We start from the raw sequence: 21,338 nt of genomic DNA on the forward strand, positions 1-21,338 counted from the left end.
TGCTGGACTCAAGAACCAAAGGGAAAGGACATGCCCCAATTTGCTTGGGGTGGGTTTTTTTGCTCATGGGTTGTGTTATGAATCCTGTTGTTGGTGTTTCCCCAACATAATGCCACATTGTTTCTCTCTGTTATTAAAAGGCTTTTTGCTACACTCAGACTATGTGCTTGCGAGAGGGGAAGTATTGCCTCTTGGAGGCGCCCAGCGGGGGTGCTATATATTTGTCCCAGGTCACTGGGTGGGGGCTCGAGCCGGTTTTGCATTGTGTTATTGGAATGGAACCCCTAGATACTGAACCCAGCCCTTGTTGCTGCCAACTCTGACAGGCAGAAGGGTTACACTATATATATATATATGTCATCCCTTTGTCTTCAGCTAAGCCTGTTATATTATACCTTGCATGCTTGAGTTTTGATTCAGTGATAAGGATAATAATCTGTCTGACTGTTTCATTTTGTGTTCTTAATTAGTATTCCTTCATTTTACGTCTTTTCAGCATTTGTGTACTATTCGGCATTTGTGTACATGTTTGCAGTAGAAGATTTCAAGTGTAGATAAGCTACTTATTCGCAGCAGAATACTTCAAGTGTGGATAGGCTACATATTGACCACATAGATCAGTATGTAGAGGAGATTTGAAAGTGGAGCAAGCAACAGATGGTGAAAACAACTGAGTGAAGCAGCAGCTAACAGCTCAAAGCGAATAACTTTATTTCTCAAACCACTGGAAAACACACCTTACCCAACAAACAATGCTACAAATAATGAAAACTCTACAACTGCAACATGTGATATGTCAATGCCAATACCTGAACATGAGGACAGTAGTCAAGAAGGAGATGTGCCAACAGTAACAGTTGCAGCAGAAGATTCTGTGTACAATCAAGAAACTCAACAGCAACAGGAAGATGTAGATCTTAAGCAGCAAGAGCATTTCATGAGTATTACAGGTTTGACTGTGACTGACATTGGAATTATTGACAAGAGCAGTGCTGCCTAAATGCAATCTTTTCTTCAAATTAATTGTTTTGAAATGCCAAGTAACATTGCATGAGATGCTGATAATCATGCTTTCCCTACTCATCTGCTGACAAAAACTCTTCCAAATAGTGAGACCTGCACAAGAGACTGGTTATGCTGGAGTACGGAAAAACAATCTCTGTACAGTGCACCCTGCTTCATTTTGAACAAAAGTGCTGCAAATGCATCAGTTGTCTCTGATCAATCAGGATGGAGCATCAACAGAGGTTGGAGGAAGTTGAAAAACCAAATACCATCACATGAGAGTTCAACGTCACACAAAGAAAAAAACGGCTACTCACCTCTTGTAACTGTTGTTCTTCGAGATGTGTTGCTCAGATCCATTCCAATTAGGTGTGCGCGCACCACCGTGAGGAGGACCCAGTGGTCCGAGGTTATTTGGGACCATGCACAGTAGAAGTGGGACGAACGATTCAAAAAGGGCAGGGAAGGATCCGGGGGTAAGTCTGGTACGCCGTCCTCGGGCATCGCTTCAAAAGGCCTGATTGGAACCAGACAATGGTTTGGTTGGGCCCTGACCTTGTCCAGAGCGAGGGTTGGAAGGCTTTCTTCTGTCATTCCTTCCCCTCTGCCTGTAAAAGTCTACCTTGGCTGAGGAGGGTACGAGCGCCATTGCGGCTGCTGGGACTTGAAGTGCTTCCTTTGGGTTGCTGGGGTGTGCATACCCAAGGACTTCATGGTTGCTCTCAAGTCCTTTAGGCTATGCAGCCTAGAGTCTGTCTGTTTCGCGAACAGGCCTGCCCTATCAAAGGACAGGTCCTGCATTGTCTGTTGAATCTCAGGCAGTAGGCCCGAGGCTTGTAACCAAGATGTGCGCCTCATGGCAATTCCTGAGGACAAGGTACATGCTGCCGAGTCCACAGCATCCAGTGAGGCCTGTAAAGAGGTCCGTGCCACTGCCTTGCCCTCCTCTACTATAGCCCCAAACTCCTCCCTGGACTCAGGTGGCACAAGCTCCTTGAACTTGAGCATCGAGTTCCAGGAATTGAAGTTATATCGACTCAGGATTGCCTGCTGGTTGGCAATCCTGAGCTGGAGCCCTCCCGTGGAATACACCTTGCGGCCAAATAAGTCCAGTCACTTGGCCTCTTTGGATTTGGGTGCTGGGGCCTGCTGCCCCTGCCTTTCTTTCTCATTCACGGCCTCAACCACCAGAGCGCAGGGCTGCGGGTGCTTGAAGAGATATTCGTACCCCTTCAAGGGCACAAAGTACTTTCTCTCCACACCCTTGGCTGTAGGGGGGATGGAGGCTGGAGTCTGCCAGATAGTCTTAGCATTGGCCTGAATAGTTTTGATGGGGGAAGGACAACACTCGACGGACCTTCCGGGGCCAAAATATCTACCACCGGGTCCTCTGACTCCACCACCTCCTTGGCCTGCAGGCCCATGTTGCGCGCCACCCTGCGCAGAAGGTCCTGGTGGGTGCGGCTGTCTATAAGAGGTGGCCTGGATATGGAAGTGCCTGCGACGGCCTCGTCCGGGGAGGACGACGAAGAGGCCAAGGGAGGAATAGGGTCCTCCCGACCCTCCTGTTCATCAGGAGCCCGATGACCTGCTTCACTATCCGCCTCAGGAACCAGAGTTGGAATCAGTTCTGAAGCGGTGCAGGGGCCGAATGACTGAGGCCTCAGGCACCCTCAGTTCAGAGGTGGCCAACCGGGAGCCTTTAGACCAGGGGTTCCCAAACTTGGTTCGCGGCTTGTTCAGGGTAAGCCCCTGGCAGGCCATGAGATGCTTTGTTTACCTGAGCATCCACAGGTTCGGCAGCTCGCAGCTCCCAGTGGCCGGGAACAGCGAACCGCAGCTGCTGGGAGAGGCCATACCTGCAGACGCTTAGGCCAACAAAATGTCTTGTGGCCCCTGCTTTAGACTGTGCACCTTGGGCCTGGTGGTACACCCACGGGGTCCAGAATGGCCACTGAGCTAGTCCCTGCCACTGTGCCAGCCATGGCCCTTCCCTCACTTCAGGCCATCTACGGCTTGACCAGTGCTGGTCCCGCTCCGAGTGCCTAGACCCTGCCTCCGAGCCCAAGGAATGGGATCGGGACCGTGAGAGTCAGGATGGTGCCAAGCAGAGCTGAGCCAGCGAGCAGTGCTGCCGAGAAGCTAGGTAGTGGTGCCGCAAGGCTGGGGAGTGGTGCCACGACATGGAACCTTACTGTGACCTGGAGCTACACAGGGACGGTGAGTGATGCCGGGACCAGTACCCAGCCCGGGATCTGCTCCTCGAAGGCGACAGGTGTGCGGATTGGCGTCATGATTGGGAGTGCTGGCGCGATCTGGAGCAGCGCCATGAGTTCGACTGGTGTTGCGAGTACGACTGGAGCCGGAGCGGTGGCGGGACTCCGAGCGGTGCCAGGGCTCGACCAATGGTGCCGACAGCCAGCTCATCACTGGTTTGCCTCAAGACGGTGCCATACACTGTGGTACCGGAGGCTTGGCGCGTATCATAGGCGAGCTCGGTGCTGTCATGGAGATGGGGTCCCTCACGGCCGCAAAGGTGTCCGGAGTGGATGGCAGCTGTACTTCCTCAATACTGTGGGTTGAGGAGTCCAATGGCACTGGACTCGATGGCTCCCCTTGTGGGGCTGAAGTCAACGGTGCCACTTCCACAGGCTTTGGCCCTGGGTACTCCTCTCTGGGATGCGTCCCATCGGCCACCTCCAGGAGTGTGGGTCTCTGGGACAGAGAGCCACTCCTCCCTTGCTTCCAGTGTTGCTTCTGCACTGGGGAGTGGGAGCGATGCTGGGTTGATGCCGCTGGTTTCAGCGCCAGGGAGCGGCGGTGCCGCGGGTCTCTGCCATAGTCCATCTGCAGTGCTGCTTCTAGCACTGCCGCCAGGCCACTGCGCATCAAAGAACTTGGTGCCAGGTCCTGCCGCACCAAAGGAAGCTGAAGTCTAAGTGCTGCCTCCATAAGGAGTTGCTTAAGGTGAAAGTCATGCTCCTTTTTGGTCCCAGGACGAAACTCCTTGCAAATCCTGCACCTATCAGCTTCGTGAGCCGCCCCCAGACACTTCAGACAAGAACCGTGGGGGTCACTCGCTGGCATAGGCTTGGAGCAGGACTTGCAAGGCTTGAATCCTTGGGCATGTAAGCCCTCCCAAGAAAAAGCAGTTGGAATGCAGGGTAAACCCCCCAGCCCAACTGCTACTAACTACAACAAAAATAAACTACAAGAACTAAAGAAAATTTATAACGACTACAAAACAAGCTAGGGAAACTCACTAAGCAAGACACCACAGTTCCAACGACCATCTCAGGCGGTAAGAAGGCACTGAGGGGGCGCCAGGTTGGCAGGCTCATATATTGAGCGCCATGAAGGTGCCACTCCAGGTGGCTCCACAGCCGACCCGATGGGTGCTGCTAGGGGAAAAACTTTCCGACAGCTGTGCATGCAGCGCGCACACACCTAATTGGAATCAATATGAGCAATCATTCGACGAAGAAACTATGCTGCCTGGAAATCACCCAGTAGAGCAGCATCAGCTGAAAGTTCAATTGAGAATTTACTCTTGACTGAACTCTCTACAGAAACTAATAACTGGAAAAAACTTCTTGAGTGCATCCTGAATGTCATCCTTTTTCTTTCTGAGTAGGGATTGGCTTTCTTTGGTTCCAGTCAACGTATTGGTGATCCATGCAAAATGGAAACTTTCTAGGCATAGTTGAACTCCTCAACAAATATGACCCACTTTTATCAGAGCATGTTAAACGTGCTCAAGAACTGCAAGAGAGTCAAAAGTGCATGCAAGTCCATTATCTCTCCACACGCATACAAAACGAGATTATTGAGCTATGTGGATCATTCATACAAACAACAATTCTTGATGATATTCAAAAAGCCAAGTATTTTTCAGTCATTGCTGATGCCACTCCAGATTGTTCTCACAAGGAACAGACTACTATGGTTATTCGATATGTTAAGATTGTAGACAGGTCAAACATTTCAAGTGAAGAAAGGTTTATTCTGTTTGATAATTTCAAGAGAAAAACTGGAAAAGAAATTGCTGCTCGAGTACTAGCAATTCTAGAAGGTTTTAAGTTAGATTTTCAAGTCTGCATTTGTCAAGCCTATCACAATAGATCTAACATGGCTGGGAAGTACAAAGGTGTACAAGCAGTTCTGCTTGAGCATAATTCAAACTGTATTTTCCCCAGCTGTGGAAACCACACACTAAACATTGCAGGTGTTGACTGTGCTGAATCATGCAAGAAGGCAATTACATACTTTGGAACTGTTCAGCAAATGTACAATCTCTTCAGTAGCAGTCCACAAAGGTGGGAAATTCTGAAGCAATATCTTCCTGTTTCACTGCACTGGATGTCCAAAACTAGATGGTCTGCACAGATTGATGGTGTTCAACCAGTTGCACAGCATTTGAACTCAGTGAGAAAGGCTTTAAATGAGCTTGAATCTCTCAATCTCACTGCCCAGGCTCAAACTGAACTTCAGTCTATTCAGAAGCACGTGTCCAAATTTGAATGCATTCTGATGTCATCTTTGTGGATGAAGCTACTTACAATGATCCACCAAACTAATCTGGTAATTGAAGCACACAATGCTACCCTTGATGTTAAGAGGGATAACACTGAAAGTCTTATCAATGACATTCAACAGATTCATGAACAATGGGATGTGATCCTGACTGAGTCCAAATCAGTAGCACAGAATATTGGCATTTCATCTGAGATCTCCACCAATTGCAATTTACCTACTGAATCCAATGCCGAGCAGCATTATAGGGTCAATGTCTTCCTTGTCATCACTGACTCTATTCAGTCAGGTCTTACACATCAATCTGAGTCACTGTGACTAATGTGTACCCTTTCTGGGTTTCTTTGGTAGTTCAACACACTGAGTAATGAAGATCTACTTTCTGCAGCTGAACAATTTCAGCAACAGTACAACAAAGAAATATCAAAAGATCTCAGTGACAAGGTCATCTTCCTCAAATAAATATATTCCACAAACTTTAAATTGGATTGCAAGCCAAAGGAATTGCTTCAAGAAATACTCAAACTTGAACTCTCTGGGGTGTTTCCTAATATCATAATTGTGTATTTTTGTCAGTTTGCCTGCATCAGTGGCTTCATGTGAAAGCACCTTCAAGTGAAGCAGGTAAACAACTATCACCGTTCAACTATGGGACAAGAGCGTTTGAATGGGCTTGCTGTGCTTAATATCAGTTGTGACACTGCAGGAAAGCTTGATTTTTCCTCAATAATTAGAGCATTGGCCCATAAAAAGGCTAGAAAAGCATTTATTAAATTTAAAAAAATTCATATTATGTCTCACTCTTTTTTTTGGTGCCTTATTTTGTTTTCATAGAATATCAGGGTTGGAAGGGACCCCAGAAGGTCATCTAGTCCAACCCCCTGCTCGAAGCAGGACCAATTCCCAGTTAAATCATCCCAGCCAGGGCTTTGTCAAGCCTGACCTTAAAAACCTCTAAGGAAGGAGATTCTACCACCATTTCATGTGTTGTCATTTTTTATTTTTATTATGCCTAGGGGCCTCAAAAGATGGAAGTGGCTCGGGTCTCCTTGGACCTCTGAGGGGGACTGGAAAAGCTAAGCAGGATGATTAGTGGTCAGTGTTTTGGTGGGAGACTTCAACGGCAAGCACCAAGTACCTTAGAAGTGGTGGTGTCAATTTCATCCATGCCAATCTGCCCACTGAGTAAATTTCCTAGAACGCAGTTTATCTACTCCAGAAAAAAGACAGAGAAATGAACCTGCCAGGATTTAGATCTGTTTCTAGAGAGCCCTTCCTTATAGGGTGTCCACAAACTTAGACGGAGTACAGTATAACCTGCCAAGAGCGACCACTCATGGGAGTTAGCAAAAGTGGTCTCTTGTAAGAGGTAGTCTCTCTTCAAAGGTTTGCACAGGAGAGAGCCATAGTGTTCTGTGGCCTCTGCAAGTATTCACTTGTGACAGCTAGTCTCTCTTCAGAGGTGGTCTCTAAGGCTGTGTCTACACTACAGCTTAGGTTGGCATAATTTATGTTGCTCAGGGTGGTGAATAAGTCACCCTCCTGAGCGACATAAGTTACACCAATGTAAGCACCGGTGTGGACATCGCTATGTCAGCAGAAGAGCTTCTCCTGCAGACATAGCTACTGCTACTCTTTGGGGCTGAAGTAGTTAAGCCAACTGGAGCCTGTCTCCCATTGGCTTAGAGCGGCTACATTAGAGAGTTTACAGCAGTGCAGCTGCGTCACTGTAATCTCTAGTGTAGCTGTGCCTTAGGGCAGATTTTACTGTACTTCCTGTTTATATAGCCAAGCAAGCAACTAGATTTGGTGGCTAGGCCATGTTTTCATGACAATTTTGCAAGGCCCAGGAAGCAGTAACGCCTAGTAATAGAATTTAATTCCCATATAATTAGGTTTGGTGGGACTCAATGTTTATTGTTTTACAATTTTGATGGATATTATCTAATGTTTATTTTAAAGCATTTTTTCTATTGTTATCAATTTCAGTTTTCACAGTTGTGCAAAAGTATATAGGTTTTAAGCAACTTTTTTGAGTTTTATCTATTTAAATTTTCACTATTGTGGGAAATTATGGGCTGGCCAGCCAATAATTATTTAACGATAGTCGATATTGAGATTCAAAATGTTAAAGCTTTACATTAAAACACAAATTCTCAACATCACATGTCAAAATATATAAAGTAAATAGCTTTAAATTAAACTCTAATATGTTCTCAAGCAGCATTTTTCTCACTTTGCCTATCTGTAAATTTCTATTATTATTGACGGAACTATTTTTTCATGGGTTTGTGTGTGAATGGTGAAATTGACATTTACCTATATTTACCAAAGACACATTTAATCTTTCCAAGCCTACTTAGAACAGAGTCTTTAAATGATTAAGGGTATGAACATCTTCCATATGAAGAGAGATTAAAAAGACTGGGACTGTTCAGCTTGGAAAAAAGATGACGGGAGGGGAGACGAGCAGGATATGATGGAACGCTATAAAATCATGAATGGTGTAGAGAAAGTGAATGGGGAAGTGTTATTCATCCCTTCACAAAACACAAGAACCAGGGGTCTGCTAATGAATTTGACAGGCAGCCTAATAATAGCTTTAAAACAAACAAACAAAAGGAAGTACTGCTTCACACAAGGCACAGTCAACCTGTGGAACTCGTTGCCAGGGGGTGCTATGAAAACTATAACTGGGTTCAAAAATAATTAAGTAAGTTCATGGAGGATAGGTCCACCAGTGGCTATCAGCCAAGACAATCAGGATCACAACCCCATGCTCTGGGCATCCCTAAGCCTCTGACGGCTAGATGCTGGGAGTGGGCGACAGGGGATGGCTCACTCAATGACTACCTGCTCCGGTCATTCCCTCTGGGGCACCTGGCACTGGCCACTGTCAGAGGACTGGATACTGGGCTGGAAGGTCCACTGGTCGGATCCCGTGTGGCCAGTCTCATGCTCGCACCCGCTGTCGCAAGGCCCGCCCCCAGTACCCAGAGCTCGCTGACGGGATGGGGCAGGGCATTGTCAGGTGCTCTCCGCCCAAGTGACTCCGGCGCCTGCGGCTCTGGGGGCGTGAGCGTGGGAAGACGAGAGGAGCTGTGCTGGACATAGGAGGGGGTCACGTCCATTTACCTTCTCATCCCCGCCCCCGGCACAGAAGAGGAGGCGGCGCGGGTCCCACCCCTGCGTCCCAGCCGGGCTCTCTGTGCACGGCCCCGCTCCACCCGCCAGCTAGCTCCCCTCCCGCCCGGCCTCTGTTTGGTACTGGTCTCCTGGAGACGCCGCGCTGCCCGACGGGATACAGACACGCGGGCCGGACCCAACCAGCTCCCAGAGAGAACCCGAGAGGGCTAGTCACGTGACCCGGCTGCGCCCGCTCTACCCTCCTCGCATGGAAACGGACGCTAATATTACCCGCCGATGAGCGACTCAACACTGAGGCGCTGGAGTGGGCGTGGCTTTACCGGACGTAATTCCTGGGTCCTCCTATCTTGATGCGTCCCGCCCCCCCCGGAAGTGGAGGCTGTTTGCTGTGGCAAGGGTCGTGTCTGGAGGAGCGGAACTGAGTCGCCCGAGCTGGGGCAGTTACGGATCCCTTATACGGCGCGCACAGAGGGGCTGACCCCTCCGGCAGCGCTGGAGTTCCCCTGGGGGACGGAAGGAGGCGCTGCGTGAAGCGCGCGCCCGAGTGCGATTTAACGACCAGCGCCACGAGCCCCGCTGGCTTCGCTCGCGCTCCGGGGGGAGGAACCGCTCATGTCTGCCCCGTCTCGCTGCACCCCCCCGCCCCCCGGGCCGGAGCCATGCCGTATCGTAAGCCCGAGCAAGCCCCGGCTCCTGAGCGGTGAAAGGCCCCGGCTGGGTGAGGCGGTCCCTGCGCTGAGTTTCTCTGGGTAAAACGTCGTAGCCGGGATTGTCTCCCCCGCCCGAGCTGGCCGCAGGTCACGTAATGGTGGGGAGGTCCCTTCATGTTGCGTGTCTATTTCAGTGTGTTACAGAGGGTGAGTGCGGCTTAACAAATCACCAAAACCTGTTCTGTAACTTATAGACCAACTCAGCCACTTACACTGAGCTACTGCTTCGGTGGGGATCACTGAGTACGGCGGCATGGAAAGGCTGGCGGACAGAAGTGGCCGCATGTCCCGTTTCAGAGGTGTAGTTTTCAATGCCTATGGATAGCACTAGAAAAGTTAGTTCGCATAGGTTAGCTCCAAGCCACATGGGGGTAGGGTAGTGCAATTCTAGCAGCTGTAGTTCAAAACAATTTGGCCTGTCAGGGGAAAAAGCTATATGTAAATAGTGTCTGTTGGTTCCTTTTGACCTGGGGAAAAATCTTGTAACAGTCACTTTTGGACTCAAAGGTAGCAGGAGCTGAGGTAAGTGGACAGCACTAGTGTCTATCAATCTGATCATCAGTTTTGTATACGGTATTTGAAAATTAAATTGTTCATTTGTTTGACTACAGCTATTATACGTTAAGAGTATGGGCATCCATGGATTAATGAGCTACGTGGGAGAGCATAAGCAGTTCTTCACTGATCTACAATTAAGGAACACAAAAATCATCATTGATGGAAATAATTTGTTTCATCAGCTTTATTTTGAATCAAATCTAGACCTCCAACATGGAGGGGATTATGATTCTTTTACAGATATTGTGCACAAGTTTTTTGAAACTTTGTCAGTATGCAAAATATACCCATATGTTGTGTTAGATGGAGGGTGCGACTTGTCTGATAAGAAGTTTGTGACGTTAAAGGAAAGAGCCAGGGATAAGATCCAGGTAGCATATTCCATCTCTAGAGGTGGTGGAGGAAGCGTGCTACCCCTGCTCACGAGAGAGGTTTTCAAGCAAGTCTTGACCAAATTGGAAGTACCTTTTGTCCAGTGCTTCTCAGAAGCAGATAGGGATATTATGTCATTGGCTAATCATTGGAATTGTCCAGTCTTAACTTTAGACAGTGACTTTTGTATTTTTGATTTGAAAGCTGGGTATTGCCCTCTGAATTACTTTCAGTGGAGAAACCTTTGTACCTGTGAAGGCACACTAGACTGCTACATTCCAGCTCGATGCTTCTCTTCAGAGAGACTGTGCAGCCACTTCAGTCATATGAACAAAGCCCTTCTTCCTCTCTTTGCTGTGATGAATGGTAATGATTACATTAATTTGCCAGCTCTGGAGACATTCTTCAGCAAGGTGCACCTGCCAGTTGGAGGCTCTGGCAGGAGGGGGAGGAAGCATGTCCGCATTCAGGGACTTCTAAACTGGTTATCCCATTTTGCTGATCCCACAGAGGCTATAGACAATGTACTGAAATATCTTAAAAAGCATGAGAGAGAAGAAATAAGGGAGCTTCTGTACTCTTCCATGGAGGAATATGAACAGTCTGATGTGAAGCTTGAGGATTTTTTTCAGAATGGAACCTATGAGTCTCAGGTGATCAGGAAATTAGAGTTACCACAATGGATGCTTGAGGCTTTGACAAAAGGTCATTTGTCTCCATTCATTAGTGATGCCCTTCTATTAAGAAGAACAATCCTTCATGTCCAGGTGGAGAACATGCAGAGGCCTAGTGCTCACACAGTCGCCCTACCCATTCGTCAAGTCATCTATGGGCTACTTCTGAATGCCTCTCAAAATTCTGAAGTTATTTCCCCAAGTAAGCAGTCCAACAAGCTGCCAATTGTCCGTGAATTTGACAGAATCCAAAAGACGCTTAAAAAATCCTTTGTTCCAACAACAATGCTGCCTCTGGATTTTTGTGAAGATCATCGCTGTTTGGCCACGTTAACTGAGGTAGGGTTGTCAGAACAGATATCCTGGATAACAAATCAATGTTGTGAGTGTAATGGGGGCGGGGAAAAAACTTGGGTGTCAATCCAGTCAGTTTAGTACTAGATATAGAAGTCACACTTGTAAGTACTTTAAGACTGCTCATGGTAATAAGCAGTACATGCAATACTAACTGTAGGGTCATAGCCTTTGATTTGCAGCATTCAGAGATGTTACAATTACATAATCTTTTTAGAAAGGAACACTCGACAAGTTATAGGCAGAGGTTGTAGAGGCCTAAAACTTCCCATTATAACCTTGTTTTCATTTGCATTCAATTTTCCCAAACTAACCATTTAAGAGAGCTTTCAGAGCAGATTTTTTTTTTTTAAATCTGCATGAGGAGTAATCCTTGATTTAAAGAGGTGCTTTTTGTGTCATGAAAATCAATCCAGGTTTGATAAAGCTATACACTTCAGGAAAAAAGTCACCTGAGTATGTTAGAGGCTTTCTGCTAAAGTCTCTAATTAATCTGCACTGAGCAAGCTTCAGCCCCCCAGTTTTGTGTGCCATCTGCAGTTCATATATTTGCCAGTTCCACAGAGCTCCCTACATGGCTCCAGATAGTAAATGGACAAAGCAGCAGCTGAAGAAAACATTTTGGGGTAGAGGTGGTGTGCTGGGTTGGGAACTAGAAGGAAACAGTTCTAGTCTCAGTTCTTCTATTGACTAGGGGTGGCAATCTTGTATGGTTGTCACTATTGATCAAGGCCTTGTAACCCCTATCTTTAGAGGAAGGAAAAATCTCTCTCATCCCCTTTCAAAGGGTACATAATTGTGAGGTTGCACAAGGTCACTTTGGGGAGAGCTAGGAATAGAATCTGGTTCTAATATGGTAGCCTCAACTCTCATCCACCACCTGTTCCACCTTTCAGAATGAATGCTCCAGATCTGTATTTGGCAGTGCTGTATGTAACCATTAAACTAAATTGTCAAAGTATGTATGGCTCTGGGGGGGGGGGGGGGGGGGAACGACACGGATGTGACCGCTACCATTTACTCCTTTAGCCCAACTGGTGCTATGGATCTCGAGAACCTGCATTCAAACCCTGCTGCTGACCCATGTATGTTTTACATTTTTCTTTTTTAAATTAAAGGAAACTGCATACAGAAATCTTCAAATGAACATTAGGGTTGCAGAGTCAAGCACAAGTTAGGAAGCGTCCATGCAGCTTTAATTTGTCTCCCTGTGTAGGCACTGTGCTAGTCTTTAAATTATTACATACTCTTGTGCTCTAGGACCCACTCTGCCTTGTTCAATGCATGGGGTGGCCCATAAATGAAGCAAAGGATTACAGGAGAGAAAAGATGTTCTTGCATTTTTAGCATGGGATTGGGGCCCAATAGAGCTGGGTTCTGTTTCTGCTCTACTGCAGACTCCTTGTCTGATAACAGGTAGGGCCCTACCAAATTCATGGTCCATTTTGCTTGAGGTCACAGCCAGAGGCTTCTTAAATTGGTCAATTTCACATTTTCAGCTGTGTACATCTGAAATTTGAGTGTTGTAACCATGGGGGTCCCTACCCAGAAGTGGATCTGATCTCACCTGCACCCCCAGAGCTGCCATGCAAGGGAAGGAGAAGTGCTGTCACTCCTCAGCCCAGCAGGGACTTGCAGGTAGGAGCACCCTGGCTGGGGCATTTCCAGGAGCAGGGCCATATTGGACCCACCTCCACAAGTCTCCTTCAGTTGCAGGAACCTCATGGGCTGGAGCTTCCTGTAGCAGGGGAAGGTGGTTCTGATCTCCCCCTGAGAGCAGCCATGCAGTGGAAGGACAAGTCCCAGCAGTGAGGGAGAGATCAGATTTCACTGGGAAAGGCTTAAACGTCACAGTCTGAAATGCTTTTGACCGCCATGGAATTGGTAGGGCCCTAATAATGGGCAAGACTATAATGCATGTACACAAAGCAGCTGAACTAAGGTTGCCCAGGCTCCTATAATACTGCAACTGCAATTTTTAAAATTTTTTTTGTATATATACACACACACAATTTGTACCAGTGTTACTGTGATGGCTTAAGATTTTTTTTTAAACAAGTCAAGTCTCATTTACTAGTCACAATTCATGAAGCCAGATTTTCACTTGTATTGTATGAGCTCTCAATGCATATAAGTGATAACTGCAGTTCTCTGTCAAAATCCAGGTAGAAGATTCCACTGGGAGTATAGATCAATGGTACGGATAGTTGGATGTGTGGTAGCACAAGTTTACAGCCTATGGTGCAGTGCTAACCCCTGAAATGCAGGTGATGTAGGACAGACACCCTCCAGGACATAGCCAAAGGAGGTGGTTTCGAATGCATAATAAATGGCTAGATTTTCAATGTGCTCAGCTCCCAACTCCATTTAGGCACCTAACTGCAACTGAAACACTTCCAAAAAATTTGACCCTTGAATAGATAACACAGGAAATATACTGACTACTTTTTAAAGAGATTGAATAGTTTTGGAATAATTTATTCTACAGAACGGTCTAAGTTTCATCGATGTCACTTTCATTAGTTCAATATTTACAAGGTTGGACATTTTTGAAAAAATTAACAACGCTATCTTAGCATTAACACAGAAGTCATTTGCCTTTGGGTGAAGATGGCAAGTGTAAATGGACTTTCTTACAGCAAAATAAAGCCAGACCTCTTCACAGTATATCCATAATTATGACTTTTTTGGCAGGTGCCCAGATCAGTTCGGCTAAAACTGCTGTTGGAGACATTAGGAGTGAAAGCTAGCATCCTACAACCCATCCCCAATCCCTTGTGGCTCCCTGTTGCTGTAACCTGCTACTGGACATGTTACTCAGAACCCAAAGTGAAATTGCATCATTTACAGGCATTACTTCTAGGAATGGTATTTGGGGAATTGCACAGGACAACAAGTAGGCCAGGTAGGTCCCCAGAGAACTAAAAACTTTGACATGTTTCTGGATGTTTCATATTTATATGCAAATCTACATTCTAGCCAGTTTCCCCTTTTGTTTTTGTAAGGACTCTCCACTTCCATAGGATTAATGGTGATTTACGCGCTACCCTCAGCACTCAATTGATACATTGGTGAAGATCAGAGACAGTGCTGTGTCGCAGTTAAGACTGAGGGACTTGAAGTTAAACTCAGTTCTATTCCCAACTTGTTTTGTCTTTGGGAAAGACATCTGACTTATCTGTGCCTCAGTTGCCTATCTTTAATGGGTAAAATCCAAATGGACCTTGTCAGGTGGTGGTGGCGGCATTTGTAATTGTGCTTCAGGAATACTATAAAGAAGTGCAAAAAATTTTCAGACTTAGCATACACATGCATCAAAGGTTAATACTTCTATAAGACTTATTACTCAGTAATGAACTTTTACTAAAGTCAGTTTGTACTTACAGGAAACACATTGTTCATGTGCAAGTCTAACAATGAATTCTAATTCAAAGCAGACTCAATAGGGAAGCTTTGAAAGCAAAGCTATTACCTCTCCTTCATACTTTCAGAATTTCATACTTTCAGGAAGGGGAAATACTAAGAAATTTGGCCAAAGAAACTGTCAGTTTCAGTAAGAATAAATAAAATCGTGTATTGAGAGCGTTAACAGGGAAGTCCAAGAAACTAAGCAAACTCAGTACTGGCAGCAGCTAAGCATTGAGGGTCTACTTCAGATTATAAATTCTAGGGCAGGAATAGTCTGTATACATGTAGTGCTTGGTACAGTGGGGTCCTGATCTTTAATTGGGCACTCTAGGCACTACTGATTATATTAATCTTATTTTTTAAAGTCAGAGCCTTAACTATATTCTAACAAGAAGCCAGAACATTCAGGATTAATGTTAAAGCTGTAATTAACTTGGCCTGTTGTAACGGAGTGTTTCGTCCCAGGTATTATGCACAATGATCAGCTATAAGCTTTACACACACTGGGGGGCCAAGTTACTATCTAAATTCAGAACTGGTAGGGATTTGTGTTTGCTTTTGCTGGTTTATGATTAATCTATTGGAAATGTTACTTTAACATACTAATTTGTTATACAAATGCTAAGCAATAATTAGTACTTCGGGATTAAATCCTGTTTAAGGCAGGGTTTTTCCCCCCAAAACGTGGGGGGGAAGCTATCTTAATACTGCAAAAGTAGCAAGATTTAAGGGTTTGGTTCTATCTTAAAGTTAAAAGGTTGTGGGGAGAGGTTTTTAGGTAACATAATATGCCAGCGTTCGATTTAGGTGGCATTCCTGACGGTATGGGAGGAAGAAAGGGTTATAGATTACAGAAGCCGAGCAGGCAAGTCTCAGCTGCTTCTCATTAACCTGGCACATAGTGGGATTTTTTAAAAATTTTCCAGTTGGCCCACAAGACATAAGTATGTGCACTCTGACACACACAACTGAGCCAGCAAATAGATTGAATTCTTTTGTTTCAGACACTCATGGCTTTTGGTACTTGAACAGTAACAATTTAAGACACCTGAAAACAGATTAGTGTTTAGAGGTTCACAGGCACCATTAATTGTACATACCAGTCATTCTTTGTATAGGAGAATGCATGGGAGCCTCTAGAAATACCCTTATTTTCTTGTCCATCCACAATCTAGATCCTGCGGTTTTCCATGTCAAAGACGATAGAATGGTCTATGACCAGTTTCTAAAATGGAAAGAAAAGAATTTTCAGAAATTACTGGATTTAGACACAGCACACACTTTCTGCCAGTGGCAGTGCTGCCTCCAGATGGGATTGCATCTCAACCAGCTACTCTCTACTCCTCTCACTGAGCCAGACCTAACTCGGTAAGAACCTGTAAGAGACCTGCCTTCTTCACAAGATGCTCCAAATATAAAGCACCCTTATATTGTGTTTTGCCTTGTATTATACCTGCTGTGCCTCTGGAATATAAGCTCCTTGGGTGAGGGACCTTTTAAATTTGGTACAGTTCATATTCTGTTGTATAGCACTAGTACTCTGGCACTTAATAAATGGTAACAGCTTCTAATGTTTCAGCAAAATCATGTTTTTGGTAATTACTACATATAAAAATTCCAATATAAATTTTTGAACCAAAATATTAAAACTTTACTCTTAATTCTTTAGTACATACTGTGATAATTAAAGTAGTGTTAAAATTGGAAAGTTTGGGCTTGATCTTGCATACCCTTTCTGAGGCCAATGAAAATGACTCATGAGTCAAACTTTAAGATCATAACTAAAGTATGTAAACATGTATGCATCACCACCTGAGACAGACATCTAGGAGATTACATAATGTAGAAGTGCATCAAGAAAGGGAAAAGGGTACAATAAATTGAAAACATGAAAAAAATTCAGAGAGTCTGGAAATCACCAGCATATAATGAATGATCCTAAGCATTTTCACTTGAGCAGAATTCTTTACCTGTTACTACAGAAGATTCACAGAAATGATTTCTATCTAGGATCTGTATTTTCAATGTTAAATCTGATTTTAAACATCTTTCATTAGATGCAGGTCTTATGTAGGGTTAAAAATGCACTTTACTCAAATTCAGTGCTCTCAAATATTCAAGGTGCTGTTAAAAAGCAGTTTCTCTTCCTTGGGCAAGTGAGTTCTGCACTTCTTGTTACTTGCATAGATGTGTAAAGTTCTTCTTTACCCTATATTCATGTCTAGGTCTCTTAATACTTCACTCTTAGAGAGTGCTCAAATGAAAAAGCAGGCATTGAAGATACCAGTTATGTATGTCAGCTAATTCCCAGCAACTAAAGTAATTTGATTTTTCTTCTGATTAAACCTAGAAGAGTTTTAAATTGAGTTGTCACCTGAAATTTCTTTGGCTTTATTTTGCCTGCTCGTTCTAAAAACCAATAAATTAAGAAATATAGTAATAATGTAAATATGTACCTGCAGACAAGCTAGATTTGAAATCATGAAAATGAGTTTGGGATTGTTTCTTTAAAAGGCTTTTATTTAAAGAGTTCATATTCAATGATTATTCATTAGAGGTGTGTAACTGAGTAGCATAAAGCCACAAATAAGTCACTAGTTTGTATTGTTTTTTCCACTAAACAGTATAGTTTTGCTAGCTATAGTTAGATATAATTCTAAATTTAATCTTTCCTTCGGCAGGCTTTATTGTGGAACCCTTGTGCATAGACTATGCAAAGAGCTTAAATCAGTACATGCAGCAGAGAATCAGCTTCGCTCATCTCCAAAGATGAGCCAGCTTTATTGTGATCTGCTCCATGCAGTAAAGTCAACTGTACCTCCAGACTTCTTCCAGGAGACAACCAAGACCACCAAATCCTGCAAGGAAAAGAACAAGCAAGCCACTAGTCAGGCAGAGACTACCAGACAGCATGCTACATTGGAAGCTCAGCCTGTGTGTGATATTAACAATAGGTTTGCATCACTAATGGTGGAAGACTGAAAGTAGCACATACATGACATTCAAATAATTCTGCCTTGTGAATGGATCAGTTACAAGGAAGTGGGTGAACTGCATTGGAATTTAACTGGCCCTTTTAGTTTTTAGCATGAATCTTGCTACAGTGATTTTTTTTCTATAAATGTTATAGGATACTGTCTGAACTTTCTAAAAAATGGTCTTTTGATGTCATTGAATACAACTGAAGAAACTAAATTTGCAATTTTAAAGTAAAGCAGTAAGAGGACAGTACTCACCACCCCTCCAACCACCATTGGAAAAACACAAAAATCCACCATCACAACTACGTACTACACATGGAAAGCTAATCACAAATTTAATTCTGCAGGGCCAGTGTCCACCAGTGAGATTTTCAAACGTTTCCAAGGGAGGAACATGGGTGCCTGAGTTCCATTGAAAATTGGGTCATCTGCTGTGCGTACGTATTCTAGTTACTGAACTGTTGGGGACATGGGAAAAAAAAACGGAACTTATCCTTTTCTTCTCCTATGGTTCTCTTAAGAAACAGGTTTGGATAGTCACTACCAAGCCTGAGTGCTACCACCTAAAGTAGACAATTTTTTCTTCTATCAAGGACATTTGATACCACTTGAGAAATTGTCAAGCAAGGGTCTTTTCCCAGAAGATTCCAAAAATAAAGGAATGTTAAAACAAAGATTTGTTTTAAATAAATTGTTTATGCATTTAGGTTTGAGAGTCCATCTGATTTGGTTTCCGACATACTCCTGCAATAAAATAGCTAGTATTTACTACTCTTGTTCCCCTTCAAGAATCAATGTGATGTTTCTTTCTCTCAAGGTTATAAAGGTTTTTAGATCATTACCTCTCTCTTTAGTCATCAGAGTTGTGTCCACTGCTCACCAGAAAGAACGGTTACTTAACTTAGAGTAACTGTGGTTCTTTGAGATGTGTTGTCCATGCAGATTGCCTGCTTGGGGCACATGCATTCCTTGTGCAGAAGATGAGATTCTTTTGGATAGCAGTGTCCATTAGGGCCATAGCTGCACCCTGAGAACCCTCGCAACCATTGTTGCCCAGGGCATAAGGGGTGGGGGCAGCCTCAACCACTTCTCAGTTCTTTTGCCAATAAAGACTCAAATTAGTGGGACAGAGGGGAGGTCAAGGAATCTGTGGACTACACATCTTGAAAGAACAGTTACTTACCTTACAGCACCAAGGTTCTTCAAGTGATTTCCACAAATTCCACTTTTGGTGACAAGCATCCCATGCTCAGATGTGGGTAATAGGACTCCTATGTAAATATTGACATATTGCATGCTAGCAAAGTTCACATTTGATCTAGAGGCCTGCACGAAGGTTCTAGATGCATAGTAAAAGCATGAACCAAGTACAAGCACATCACCAGGCACGTCTCAGTCAATGGGATGATGTTCAATGAGGTGGTGGAGGTTGCAGGGGCTCAAATCAAATGGGACCTGATGTGTCCTGGGGGATCTCCCTTTGCTAGCATGTAGTAGTTTTATATTGAAAGTCTGAAAACCATTCAGATACCCCTCATAAAAACTGTTGTCCTCTCATCCATTCACAAATGCCACAAGTCTGATGCTCTGGTTGATTTAGTCTTGTCTAGATAAGGGGATAATGCTCTATCGATGTCCAATATGTGAATTTTTGCTTTGGGGAAAGACCAGCAGATGAAGAGACTGATTTATGTGAAAATCTGACACTACCTTAAGCAAGAACTGCAAGTAAAGTCTACTGTTGACGCTGAAAGTTCATATAAGAAAATTGTGCCATAAGGGCCTGAATCTCTCCGCCAACTTTATGACCACCACAAAGGCTCTCTTCGCAGAGGTGATGGAAGGAGCAGGCAGCCATGGGCTCAAAGGGAGGGAACTATTAAATCTAGTCACTCTTCCAGGGGAGGAGGGAGTTCTGACAAGTAGAAAAGCATAGGTCAGTCCTTTCAGAAAATTCCACTGCAGTGGGGTGAGAATACTAATGTCTGTTTTGGAAGATGATTTGCTGAGATTGCAGCCAGATAGACTCTCATTGAGCTAAGGGACAACCATGACTGCTTTAGTGAGAGCAAATACAAATATATGGAGAACAGGCTTCTGCAGAGGTGAGCCATGGTAACTCTGACCAAAAAAAGAATAGTTTCCATCTGCATTGGTAGATTACATCCACCAGTTTAATGACAGGATTTCCATGGAACACAAAAACAGACATAGCATGGACATGTTGATTTCAACCACCCTTGCAGTGAATGCAGGTGAAGTCTGGTATGCAACATGTCATGGGTCCCAGAAGTGTCAAACAGGTTTTCATTTGCATCATGGAATGCACATGGAGCTGCCTGTAATGTCAATTACTGTCTGGAACTTCTGGGGTAGGTACATCTTCACTAGCCTGGAATCTAACACTACTCCTATGAATTTGATGTTTTGTGTTGGGTTAGTGTGAATTGGACTCAGAGGCCCAGAGAGGTGAAGAGATAAAGTCTTTTCTGACATGCTGTAAGGATGAATCCCATCTAAGTAGGGATATAACTGGACTTCTTGTCTCCTTAGATCCACTGCCACTACAGCAAGAACATTGGTGAACACCTTTGAGACTGTGGACTGGCCAAAGGGGAGGAGACTTTACTTGTAGTGTAGTACTGTGAAAGTAAGTGTCTTGCAGGTCTCGAGCCATGAACCAATCCAAAGAGGATGGTAGAGGCTAAAGTAACATCCTTGATCTGAAGTGAAGAATGAAGGCATTGAGACATCAAGGATCCAGGATGGGTCTCCATTCCCCTTTCTTCTTCAGGATTAAGTAGTGGAATTAGAAATTTTTCCCTCTGAATTCTGGAGGCACTTTGTCCAGTGCTTGTAGCCTTCCCTCAGGCTGCTTCCTGGAGAGGAGGGATTCCTTCTCTCCCCTGACCCCCCTGTCTTTCTCTCTCTCTCTCTCCTTTTAAGTCCATCCTTTTACCTGATCACACCCTTCCCAGGTGTAATCAGTGAAATTACAGTGCTCTCAGATTCCTTTAGCCCTTTTGGTGCTACTGTGGGTTTATAACCTATCAGAGGACAAGGAAAAAATAGCAAGCAGGTTTTGAGGGAGAGATCACCATCCCAGACCTCTTGCTTTCCTAGTAGTTGATGTGCTGGAACAGGCTGGATCTGTTTTGGAGAGGGTGATCTTGGTCAGGATACCACTAAGGAAGCAGTTTCTTAACATATGGGTCATACCTCAAGGAGACCAATAGAGGTCCAGGGGTGGTGGTGATAGTGAGGGGGAGGAGGGCATATGGGAGGCTAGCATCTTGGTGGTTCCTTCTCAGTCCAGAAGGCTTTTGGGTGCCTGTTCGGGATTCCTGCCTTGACTGTCTGTTCACATCCCACTAGGTTATCCATGGTGGAGATGGGTTACATTCTGGTGAGGAGGATCTGCTGCATTCCTCTGAAGAAGCCAAGAAAGCAAATTCTTCTTCCATAGGTGGGATACCCCAGTCCACAGTCCTGCCTACTCAAGTTTATGGGCAGTACCAAAAGATCACAAGAGGGACCTGGCCTGTTCATTGCCTGTGTCTGTCCAAGGTCAGAGATTCTGAAATTGGTCCCACAGC

At 44.6% G+C, this 21,338-nt stretch overlaps 2 protein-coding genes across 10 annotated transcripts in view; one reads left to right on the forward strand and one right to left on the reverse strand.

Annotated features, from left to right (window-relative positions):
• Positions 1–9,000, reverse strand: part of NEK11 (NIMA related kinase 11) — a 155,790-nt gene extending 146,790 nt beyond the window's left edge. For 5 of the 7 annotated variants that reach the window (XR_012638255.1, XR_012638256.1, XM_074945572.1 and 2 more), the window contains exon 1: positions 8,674–8,761. The gene's annotated coding sequence lies outside the window, so the exon portion shown is untranslated. Of the gene's footprint in view, positions 1–8,391; positions 8,591–8,673; positions 8,762–8,955 lie in introns of those variants that run through there. The other 2 variants (XM_074945571.1, XM_074945570.1) reach the window with 2 other exon arrangements.
• A 59-nt stretch (positions 9,001–9,059) lies between these two features.
• ASTE1 (asteroid structure-specific endonuclease 1) lies at positions 9,060–18,408 on the forward strand. Of its 3 annotated transcripts, none has more exons than XM_074945567.1 (5): positions 9,060–9,917; positions 10,007–11,338; positions 14,048–14,258; positions 15,937–16,129; positions 17,443–18,408. In XM_074945567.1, the coding sequence occupies exons 2-5, from the start codon at positions 10,025–10,027 to the stop codon at positions 17,741–17,743; spliced, it is 2,019 nt and encodes a 672-aa protein (XP_074801668.1). In that variant the 5' UTR covers positions 9,060–9,917; positions 10,007–10,024; the 3' UTR covers positions 17,744–18,408. The 3 variants fall into 3 exon arrangements, with proteins under 3 accessions (XP_074801668.1, XP_074801667.1, XP_074801669.1); XM_074945566.1 differs by having other exon boundaries at positions 9,060–9,542; XM_074945568.1 differs by having other exon boundaries at positions 9,060–9,403.
• The last annotated feature ends 2,930 nt before the right edge of the window (positions 18,409–21,338 follow it).

The sequence above is a fragment of the Natator depressus genome, chromosome 2 (genome assembly GCF_965152275.1).
Source record: "Natator depressus isolate rNatDep1 chromosome 2, rNatDep2.hap1, whole genome shotgun sequence".
In the NCBI taxonomy this organism is placed as follows: Eukaryota; Metazoa; Chordata; order Testudines; family Cheloniidae; genus Natator; species Natator depressus.

Coding starts and splice junctions, on each gene's coding strand:
- ASTE1 (XM_074945566.1), top strand. CDS start 9,510: ATGTTGCGTGTCTATTTCAGTGTGTTACAGAGG. Junction 9,543..10,006: donor ATTTCAGTGTGTTACAGAGG/GTGAGTGCGGCT, acceptor GTTTGACTACAG/CTATTATACGTTAAGAGTAT. Junction 16,130..17,442: donor ACTGAGCCAGACCTAACTCG/GTAAGAACCTGT, acceptor TTCCTTCGGCAG/GCTTTATTGTGGAACCCTTG.